General features: G+C 37.2%; 1 protein-coding gene across 2 annotated transcripts in view; it reads right to left on the bottom strand.

Annotated features, from left to right (window-relative positions):
• Nucleotides 1-2,189: 2,189 nt before the first annotated feature.
• The window catches only part of sez6b (seizure related 6 homolog b), a 232,991-nt gene continuing 223,885 nt past the window's right edge, over nt 2,190-11,295 (bottom strand). The window contains exons 13-17 of one of the 2 annotated variants that reach the window (XM_084950183.1): nt 10,076-10,270; nt 8,495-8,530; nt 7,610-7,718; nt 6,850-6,949; nt 2,190-5,049 (exon numbers count right to left, since the gene is read on the bottom strand). In XM_084950183.1, the coding sequence (XP_084806309.1) occupies nt 5,020-5,049; nt 6,850-6,949; nt 7,610-7,718; nt 8,495-8,530; nt 10,076-10,270 (470 nt within the window). In that variant the 3' untranslated portion in view covers nt 2,190-5,019. The remainder of the gene's footprint in view (nt 5,050-6,849; nt 6,950-7,609; nt 7,719-8,494; nt 8,531-10,075; nt 10,271-11,295) is intronic. The other variant, XM_084950184.1, reaches the window with a different exon arrangement.

Below are 11,295 nucleotides of genomic sequence, written 5' to 3'. Positions count from 1 at the left end.
TGGGCCATATGGATGAAGGGACTCCTCCAACCTGGAGCTGGGCTAGGTGGTGGGTCTGGTGACTCACCACCAGTTATTCTCCACAGACGCCTCTCCAGTAGTTTGGGGTGCAATACACGAGGGCTGTGGTATCAAGAACTGCAAGCTGTCATCCTGGCACTCGAGTAGTTTCTCGTCTGCAGGGATTTGATGTCAGCGTCAGGGAGACAGCCCTGTTGTGTCAGCCGATGTCAACAGACAGGGTTGCCTAGACTTGCCCCTCCTTTGCAGGATAGCTGCCAGGCTGTGGCAGTAGGCTCACCCCCTGTTCCGCTCACTGAGAGCTATTCATGTGCCAAGGCCACTGAACATAGCAGCAGACATTATGTGAGGAGTCTGGCCCCTGAGAAGGAGAAACTCCACTGCCAGCCTCAGCCATGCGAACAATGCAGTAGTCTTGTGCACTGTCCATTAGGGCTGCTACTCCTGTCGCTGGGGAGTGTTTATCTCCTGTTGTGTGGTCCACAAGTTGGACTCATATGAGGTTAAAGTGGACACCATACATGGTGGCAGTGATCAAAGACCATTTGCTTTGGTCATTCAGCACTTAGTGAGGCTTACTCCTTTTAAATATATTGGTTCCTGAGGGGTGTCCAGCAACTTATTCTCAGGCCAGGATCCCCGGTTCCCCTCTGGGACCTGGACCTTATCATTGGCGCCATTCAGTGGTCTCCTTTTGAAGCACTGTAGGTCACTGACCTGAAATGATTGTCCTTGCGGCTTTTTTTGTAATTTTATTTAATTTAACATAGAAAGAAAGCATGTCTTATTTTCTGTACTTGATATTTAAATAAATTGACTGCATCTGCGTTTAGAAAATCATCCATGAAACTGACCATACCCATGAATGCTATCCAGAATTGCATTCACAGGCTACTTTGCCCTGTTTAGTAAATTTGGCTCCTAATGTCCTTGTTTCACTTACATTATATTGTCAAAAGTATTCACGCACTTGTCCAAGTCATTGAATACAAGTGCTCCGATCACTTCCATGCCCATAGTTTTATAAATTCAAGCATCTGGGCATGCAGACTATTTCCACAAACATTGGTGGTTGCTCTCAGGACCTGAGTTAATTCCAGTGTGGTACTATGGCCAGATGCAACCTGTTCAACAATCATGAAATTTCCTTTTTTCTAAAATATTCCATATTCAATGTAAGAAGTGTTATAACAAAGTGTAAGCAATTGGGAACCACAGCAATTCAGTCATGAAGTGGTAGGCCAAGTAAAATCACAGAGCGAGTTCAGCAGATCCTGAGGCACATAACGCACAGAGGTCTCCAGCTTTCTGCAGAGTCAATCACTACAGCTTTCAAAATTCATGTGGCCTACAAATTAGTTTAAGACCAGTGTGTAGAGAATTTCATGGAACAGGATTCCAAAGCTCAGCAGCTAACATCACAAATGCCCATTTCGAAGAATGAACAAAAATTCCCATAACACACACCCAGACATCATGGAAAGCCTTTCCAGAAGAGCCGAAGCTGTTATAACTGCAAAGGGTGGGGCGACATCATATTAAACCCTATGGATTTGGAAGGGATTGGATGTGAAGGCAGTTGAGTGAATACTGTTAGCACTATAGTGTATTTGGTATATCCAGATGAATATCTTATAATTAAGCAAGTTTAAGGCTAGAATACACAAAGGAATAGGACTCTGTGTGTATTCATTTTGTCAGCAGATTTTGTTTTTAATTTATTTTGTTTAAAATGTAATTCAGTTTTAGTCTACGACATAGCACAAGATTATAGTAGACTGAAACTAAAGTTGATTCAGTTGACTAAAACATAAAGTGTAAAAGTTTGTTAAGACAACTGCTCCACACGGTTTACAAAGCATCTTATTTTCCTTGACATCAAATGCAAACTGTGTTAATTTGTTTTCCTCCAAAGCAGAGATATTTTGTTATGTTTCCATGTGCCCCCCACCCCACAACCACACAAATGCCTTCAAATGTCACCTTACTGCACAAAGATATTGCCTCTGATTGGATCACTTCCAAAAAAACCAGTTACTACGCTTGAGGTGCTTGTCTTAATTTTTTTTGTTATACTAGAAAACCAAAATATTTGAGGAAAGGTTTGAAACCATGACTATAGATTAGAGAGTTTTAATGAAGCACACAAACCACGGACTCACCACACGTTTTGAAAGTGCCCACTGTTTTTCTGAATAATAACCTTTATTGAAGATGTTTGTGAAGTAGATCAATAAATACTTTATATACAATTAATCAAAAAATAGGTTATCATCAAAGTAGTTTGCAAGGGTACATGTTATCATAGGACAATATTGTATACATTGTATGTTGAATGACAACAAAAGTCTGAATTTGTACCTGATCTGCAATCAGTGCTAGCTCTGGATGAGATGCTACCTAAATTATTATAACTTAGTTTGTAACTGAACCAAGGATAAATCAGTCCTGTCTTTCATTCTGCATAATGCATATGAATGTAGGGTCAATACCATCATTTCATAAAGTCAAATCAAATTGCAATGATCCCTATAGTGCTGGATCTTGACAGAGTATAATAATGTCATTTTAATGTAAATTAATTAGTAAGAAATCAATGTTCAATCATTTCTTTAAATAGTAGTGTTAGCTAAGTGAAATGAAAAAACAAAAACACTACTGAGCTATAGCTTGGAATTAGCTTAGCTTAGCATAGTGGAATCAGGGGAAAACAGCTAGTGTGGCACTTAGAAAAATTAAAAAACACAGACTGAATAAAAAAAAAAGTGGCATGAGAGCTCTCATGAAAAAGAAGCAAAACTTTTAGAAAAAGGTCCTGTTGCCTTGCACTAATGTTGGACTGGACCCTGTCTCCGTTCAGTTTCTACACAGGCTAACAATAAATCAACTGGTGAACAATGATGCTAGTATTTTACCAGGCTTCATAATTTAAAATGCAATTCCAATAAGTCTGGGAGAATGCTAAATCTCTGAGTGTCTGTAATAAAGTAAAGGCAATCCAAATTAAAATTCTACACAGAGCTCACATATCACCTTCTCAACGCCATAAATACAATTCTGACCTTTCTCCGCTGTGCCCTAAATGAAAAATAGAGGTGGGCAACCCCACGCACTGTCTATGCACCTGCCGCAAAATACAACAATTTTGGTGTGTCAATGCAACCCATTGTGCATGTTACTTGGAGTGGCAAACGACAAAATCAGGGGAAGTTTGGAAAGCAGCTCTACGCACTGTTAACATTCTGTGCTAGGAAATGTGTCCTTTTGAACTGGATCATGGACACGGCCCCATCTAAGACTCAGTGGCACTGGACGGTATTGGAATATGTGTCACTAGATTTCTTAACATGCAAGTTACATAGTAGGGACAAAAAGTTTAATAAAATATGGGACCCATTTATGGCGTAAGCCAGTTTGGATATTTCTGCTATTTTCTCACGGGCCCTGGTATAATGCAAGCAAGTCACTGCTGTTTTACATATGTGTATTGTTAATTGTATCTCATAATCAAAGTGTCTGGATTTTCCATTTATTTATTTGTATTCTTGAGCCGGGTTGTTTGTTTTGTTTTGTTTTGTCTAGTTTGTTTTGTCCTGTTATGTTGGTTTTGTTTTGTTTAATGATGGTGTCAGTATAAAGTTTAAAACTCAACAAATACATGGAAGGAAAAAAAATTATAGCATACTAAGTGCAAAAAAAAAAAAAAAAAAAAATGCAATTCCAATGAAGGCCACTGGATGCTAGATACAAAACCATTCTTGGCCGTAGCTGACGAATGTTTAAATAGCACAGAATCTTCTTAAAGATGGAAAATAAATACTTTATCAATTACTAAATAACATTACTAAAAGTGTACTGGTTGTTATGTTGGAAATTATTGCTTCATTATTGCAAACCAATAAGTTTTGAATGTAATACCATGTTACATACAAATTTACTGGCTCATTAATCTGCTAGCATTTAATAGCTAAAGCAGCTGGAGACACAACAGACAACTTATCATTCATCTTATACTATTTTAAAATCTGCCCAAAATCCACCATCTGAAGTGCATGTGTAATTGGTGCACTGTAATATAAAATTCACTCATAGCCTTGCACTCACCATCCAATGACAAAGTTTACACTAGCAATAAACTATAACAGCATTTAATTATTTTCTTCAGTTTTTCAAAGAATTCAGAGAATGAAAAGTTTAAGAAATCCATAAAACTATAAAAGGGGCTTTAATATTTTTTTTCCAGCTTGAGTCATTGTTATCAGATGTAGTTTGTTTTTAAATGGAACTTTGGAGTTTTGGTTTATCTTCGAGCTCTAGCTGTTTCCCCCTGCTTTCAGTTTTTATGCTAATCTAAGAAAATTATATATTGCATTGATCACTGTGCTGAACATACAGACATGAGAACATCACCCTTTTAGAGAGACAAATATTCCTTCAAAGGTCTTTTATTTAAGACATTTTATTTGTCAAAGAACAGATTCAAGCAACAACAGTTTGGGGATAATCAGATAATTGTTTATACTGTTGCTTTTTTCTAACATTAAAGTGTAAAATCTTAATATACCAATGTACCGCATCCCAACAATCCGTAAGCATTGTTCCTTTAATGGTGCTAGATGACAATGTGTATAATGTACAAAACACAGCCTAACACCTGTGGTTATATGCACTTAATGGCATTGCTTTGCATTGATCCCTCTGCTTTCTGAGATGTTACTTTGCACCGAAAGTTCTCAGGATGTGAGCACAGCGTTAAAAACTGTACAAACTGCTGCTGGACGGTAACTGTTGAAGAACTAGAAAAATATTCTGGTGGCTCAGCTTTTCCAGGGGTGCTGTGGTGTCCTCTGCCAGGTAAATAAAGAAAAGTTCATATTCAGTGTAGAGAAACCAGGGTGGAGGTGTCAAGCGAGTTACCAAAGGAATAAGTGTGGGGGATGTTGAAAAGGCCAGCAGGCGTCTTATCTGTCCATTAAACACACACATACACTGGAGTCTTCAGATAGAAACCTCGTATTCTCTGGATTCCTGTGAAGACATTGCACGAGTTTGGTCAGCACTCAAAGCAGTCAGAAAACTAAACCAGTGTACACTTTAAAATGGCAGGACAGCATGTTACACAAACATGATGGACAACAATGGAAACAATTATAGTTTTTAAATTATTAATAAAAAAACAATAAATGAGCAGAGAAACTTTAAAAATGCAGATAATTTTATAGAGGTGCACTACATCAGCGTTCCCTAATCCCCGGGCCTCGGACCGGTACCGGTCCGTGAGTCGTTTGGTACCGGGCCGCGAGAGTTGAGGCTCAGGTGTGAAATGTATGGTTTTCAGGGTTTTTATGGGTTTTCAGCGTTATTTTGTTATCGTTTTTATCGTTAACTCGGTTTTCCTGGGTCTTTTCACGTGTGTTATGAATAAATATTTTTTCGGTACCGGTACTAGTTTCATTTTGTTGTATTTATCCGCGACACCTTAAAGGCCGGTCTGTGAAAATATTGTCGGGCATAAACCGGTCCGTGGCGCAAAAAAGGTTGGGGACCGCTGCACTACATGGAACAAAATAATACTCATCAACTCTTCTCTGTAACAGAGTCTGAGCTTGGTTCACCCGAATTGTAAAACCCAAAAACCAGTTTAATTTGTTGTTATCTATGATCCACCTGACCTTTACTCACAGTTCCTCTCAGATTTCTCAGACTTTTTGTTTGATTTAGTGCTCAAAATAATTGTGAGTGATTTTAACACCCATGTAGATGCTTAACAATGACAGCCTCAACACTGCATTTAATATATTATTAGACCCAATTGGCTCAACAGCTCAACCACCACTTTAATCACATTCTGGATGATGTTTTTTTTGTCATATGGCTTATAAACTGAACACTTGTGTTTCTCTTTTGTCTGATCATTTCTTAATAACATTTAAATTCACAATAATGGTTTCCACACACCCTTATAGTAGATGTTTTTCTTGAAAAAAGGAGTGTGTGGCCCTATAAAAAAGGCTCTCTGTAAATCTAAGACATTGACTGAAGAAAATAGGTTTCACTTCAGCGCTGTAGCCCGGCTGACAGACAGTCAGAGATCTGGCTGCTAAAAATGGAGCAAAGTAGAAGTGTAATAAAGCTTGAAAAAAATCCTAGTACATGTACCTCAAATTTGGTCCTTTTGTGACCAAACTGTTATTATAGATAGGACAAATGTGCCAATATTTTAGAGTATTTAGGCAAATGAATTCACTTTTGATACATAAGTGAGTATTCAGGAAGTATAATCACAAGAGTATTTCACAGGAGGATCGAGGACTGACTCACCTCATTGTTCTTCAGAAATCGGAAGCATGGAAGGTGAACAAAACAGCAACTTAGACACTAAAGGAACATCCTCATTTGCCATATGTTATTGAAGAACTAAGTGTTGAAAGCAAACGTTTGTTCTTATTTATTAATCACAGATATGTTACTGTTGCTTCTCCTAAAGGAGATGGTATACTGAAAACTTGGGATGTGTGATCAATATATGATGTTTTTCTTTGACAGTGTCATAGTAGTAACTTTCAGTAGATCTTCCACTCTTGGATTTGATTCAAATCATCGAGGAAAACTTTGTGGTGCTGATGACCCATATTGCATTATTCAGAGATACGTAGCCTTCTATGTAGCCTTACCTTACTAATATAATAAGGGTAGATAATATTAAAATAACATCCATCAGTATACCACAGTACAATGCAAGTGAACCACAAAGTGGTTCTAAATGAGTGGAGGGCCATTAGATTTGATAGCGTAACAGACTGACAGCTGTGGGGAATGTTGACTCACCATTGTCTCATAAACGGAGTTATAAAGTGTAGACTCTCCAGTGATATTTTCATATGGTAAGTTGGAGTACAGAGTGAGTCTTAGTGGCTTCTTCTGGAACCTGAGCACATAGAGAGAAGCACACATCAATTAAAAGAAGACAAAAACAATTAAAAAACAAAAAAAAACCCCAACAACACTAGCTTGTTAAAACAGCTACTGTTTTCATAAGCAAGCGCTTACAGAGATGTATGTGCATAAAGAACATGACCTTACGTGCTTTAACTGAAAAACTGTTTATTTAGAACTGAAGACCAAACTCTCATTACTAATGATTATCTCCCACAAAACCCCAATTCAGGTATAAATTAGAAGTGTGTGTTTGCTTTCTGCATCAGTTTGAGGCCACTCTCTGGCCTTTTGCTCAACATTGTTCTAAAATCCATGATACTAATTCCTTGGCAGGTCCTTTCTGCTAAATATATTTTCATTTGCTTTCAGTGCATCCCAGTCAGACCAAAGCCACCCAAATCTCCTTATTTGTGACAGAGTTCAGAAATATATGTTACTAAAAGCTTGCATGCACATTGCATGACTCTGCATTTGCACTGCTTCTCTCATTGCATGACAAAGAGAGGCTGTAGTATTACCGTGCTGGAAATAAGTGCTTATTCCAAAAATTGTAAAGATTATGCTGTGTATATTTAAATTCTTTTCTCTAGTCATAATGTCATTTATTCTTTTTTTTTTCAGCAGCATTTGTCAACTAATGTGGACATACTTTGAAAAATAAAGGTAGAGCCCAATGATGAGGATGAGGAAGAAGGTGATGGAGATGAAGACAGCCAATGCTACTTGGGCTCCTTCCATCCTTAGGTCTGCAGTAGGTACTGTTGGAGAAAAAAAAGATTGTGAAGGTTTAACTTTATTTGCAGCATTTTCATCATGAATTTCTGATTCACACTGAACAGTTGATATTAAGATGGGCCTACTACTTAAAATGTAGAAAGCAGTGATGTGGTCATTAATATAAGATGATAATACTGATGAATTCCTCCTCCTCCTCAGAAGCTTCATCTTCCTTTACTATTGGAGTCCTAGGGTCAGAGCCTTTTAGTCTTTGTGAAGTTATTGAGATTTATCTTCATTGATGGGCCTCCATGTCTTGAAATAACAATATACTTGTTTTTTTTTATTTGGTTGCTTTAATATGGATTCATACATTGACTGAATTAACTTATTAAGACCCAGAGGTTTGCCTGCTAACTGGAACCCAACCAAGTGATCACCTTGTAGAGCTGACTCCAATATTACCAGTGGTTTGCAAAGTAACTACCAAGGCAGAAAGTACAGTAATATACTTTTTTAAATGACAAACTGTGATTTGATGTCTTTAGTTTTATTATACACTCTAAAAATTACAAAAAAATGCATAAGCGTTGAAATAATAGGTCTGTTAATATGTTTGATTGCTATTACACACCTTAGTTGAATTCCCCTCCAGTTGTCTTTATTTTTTATACAAATTATGATTATATATTGCATATATATTGGAAATATTTCTAGCACAAATGATCCTTTAAACTGTTCATCCCTGATGGTAACTCGTGTGCAGGTAGAATCAGAAAGTTTATACAAAGACTTTTATCTCTGTAGGTAAACTTACCAGCTACTCTGTGCTTATCATACTCTGTTGGGTGGGCTGAGAATACAGAAAGAATGAATGTTAAATAAAAAACAGCAAAAGAAATTAAGAAAATACTTAATAAGGTACCGTTTGGCTGATTTAACTGAATTTTATTAACTATACCACCAGATACACTCTGTCAACAGTGATGAAAGTTTAACAGAAGAAAACTTCTTGACTTGATCACATGAAAAATTACATGTGCAACTACAGCCTAACTGAAGGAGACATTTTGCAAGCACAGTGAATACTTTTTTTTATCAACATTTTTTTACTTGCAATCATATATATGCATAATGTTCACAGTTTTCTGGATTGTTATGAGTTTAATTCCATTTAAAATTGAATCTATCAGCTTACAATTTTCCTGGTTGGTATGTTAATTAATTTCATCTCATCTATCTAAATAAGTCAGCTCCCTTAAAGTTTTCCAGTTAAATTGCTTAAGAAATGAGCTTTTGATTGTTTGGGCTACCTGTAGTATATCAGGATTTATTTTTTTATATATTTTTTTTTATAAATCAGGTAAAAATAAAAAAACTTACTGAAGTGCATTTGGATATACTCCTTATTACTTTATTGTACTGTACATTGCAAAGATTACAGTACAGAATCCAAATGGCAGAAAACTCGCAGGATGATATTGCAAAGGACCAGATGAGATGCAAACACAAGGGCAGAGAGGCTACACCTGGGAGGACAGCCGAAACTATTCAAGACAATGAGACAATGTACGAGAATGGGGAAAAATCATTACCAAAATAAACCTGGAAGAACAGAGCAGGAACTATAAATGTAAGGAGATGTATTTTGTTTACTGAAATGTAATTTGTATTGGAATTCTTATAATTTTGGTACAAAATGCAACAAAGGCTTATTGAAACCCTTTTTCTGCTCAGATATACTGTACCGTTTGCAATCAGACAACAAATCAGTTCATTATTTTGTGCATATACAGCAGCTTGACTGTGCAACCTCTGAGACTCCTCTAGTAAAAGCAAATTACAGATGCATACCCTCACTGGAGTCCTGATAGGTCTCTCCTGCCTCGTGGTTGTTTGTTTAACATGTCCTTACTGCACCCTGTATCCCTGAGTTGCCTTGATCAAACAGCAGGCTCAAGGTAAAGGCTGCTCTTTTGTTATTTTAGCCTCTAGACTGGAACAACCTTCTCTAAATTGTCAGGACAAAAAAAAATCAATTTGAAAAAAGACAGTTCTTTTTCATCTATGGCCTTTCACTGTGATTGATGTGAGTTTCTGCTTTACTTTTTTTTTCTTAAGATGATCTGTCTTTCAGTCTGTAAGGTTTCATCATGGTCACGTTAATGTCATCTTTCCAGATCACGTTGCTATTCAAGGTTCATTAATACCTTTTTTTGCATTTTTTTTCTTTGACTTTTGTATGTTTTGAATTTGATTTAATATGGAATTTACATTTCCAAATATAACCTTTTTGCTTCTGGCTTGGCCACAACCAGTTTTTCTGAGCTGTTTTCCTTCACATGATCTTAAAAAATGAATTGACAATGTAGAAACAAGTCATGCTGCAGTTTTCTACCTTTGCAGACAGGTGGCAGCCCACTCCACTGGGACGGGTGTCCAGGAACACAGTAGAGAAGAGGTTCACCCAGCAGCTGATGGCCATTCTGGCAGGAATAATGCAGGGTCTCTCCAGCCTGGAAGTGGAGCTTATTAGAGCTGGGCATCCCATAAGTGGGGGTTCCTGGATGATTGCAAGGCTCGAAGGTCTCAGCTGAAGGCAAAGTAATGAAAAATTATGGTCACAACTGTGTAATTAATTAACTCCATGGCAGGTCACAGAGTTGTTGTTAATTAGTATTTCTAACAGAATGCCATTATTTAATCAGCGGGACAGGTGGAAAATGATATTGTCAAGATTTCAATTAAATTATGTTGGTTATTCACAATCTGCAAAGAAAGACAGCATCTATTGTTGTAACAGCATCACTGTCACTCTTACGATATTCACTAATAACTAAGAAATGTCAAAATTTCTGTCCTGATGGGAGTTGTGTCCTCCATGATGACAGTACCACCATTCACAGGACACAAGGTCTTAATTAACGATTTGAAAATGATGAAAATGAGATGAATCATATCCTGTGTTCTTTGTATTCCCCAGGTCTAATTGGAGATTTAATACACACTGAAGCTTGTTTGGTCTGGTTAGGTGTCCTGCTTGGTTTCTGGTTTTAAACAAAATTGGGTCATTAAATTTAGCATTGATGAAGTTAGTTAGAAATCTGTAAAAGTGCAGTGAATGTCTCTACAACTAGGATATTATAATCTGAATAGTAAAAGACTTAAAGTAGTTGATGATACTAGTTCAGACAATTTTAAAGAAGGCCTTCATACCAGTTTTAAATTAATAAGCAGGCTTAATACTTTCCTTGTAGATAAAGTTTATATTTAGGGTTGGATCAGGTGACCTTGGACCATCGTAGTTATGTTGCCATAGGCTGAGGCTGCTGGGGGCTTCCTATGCTGTGCATTTCTTTTTTTGTATTAATACATATTTATACACTACTATTACATTTACTCACTAGTAACTATTAAACTCTGACTCTTTCTCCCATAGAGTACATTTGTCCTGTCTCCCACTGCTCTCTTTTTCTTTCATTTCACCACCACCAACTGGTCACGGTAGATGGCTGCCCTCGCTGATCCTGGCTATGGCTGACGTTTCTTTCTGGTAAAAGAAAGTTTTTCTTTTCCAGTGACATCAAGGGCTTGCTCGCAGGGGGCAATGTTGGGATT

This window comes from Perissodus microlepis, chromosome 14 (assembly GCF_051167445.1).
Source record: "Perissodus microlepis isolate ML-2025 ecotype Zambia chromosome 14, ASM5116744v1, whole genome shotgun sequence".
Taxonomy (NCBI): Eukaryota; Metazoa; Chordata; class Actinopteri; order Cichliformes; family Cichlidae; genus Perissodus; species Perissodus microlepis.
The sequence above is the reverse complement of the archived record's forward strand: the minus strand, read 5'-3'. Positions and strand labels throughout refer to the sequence as shown.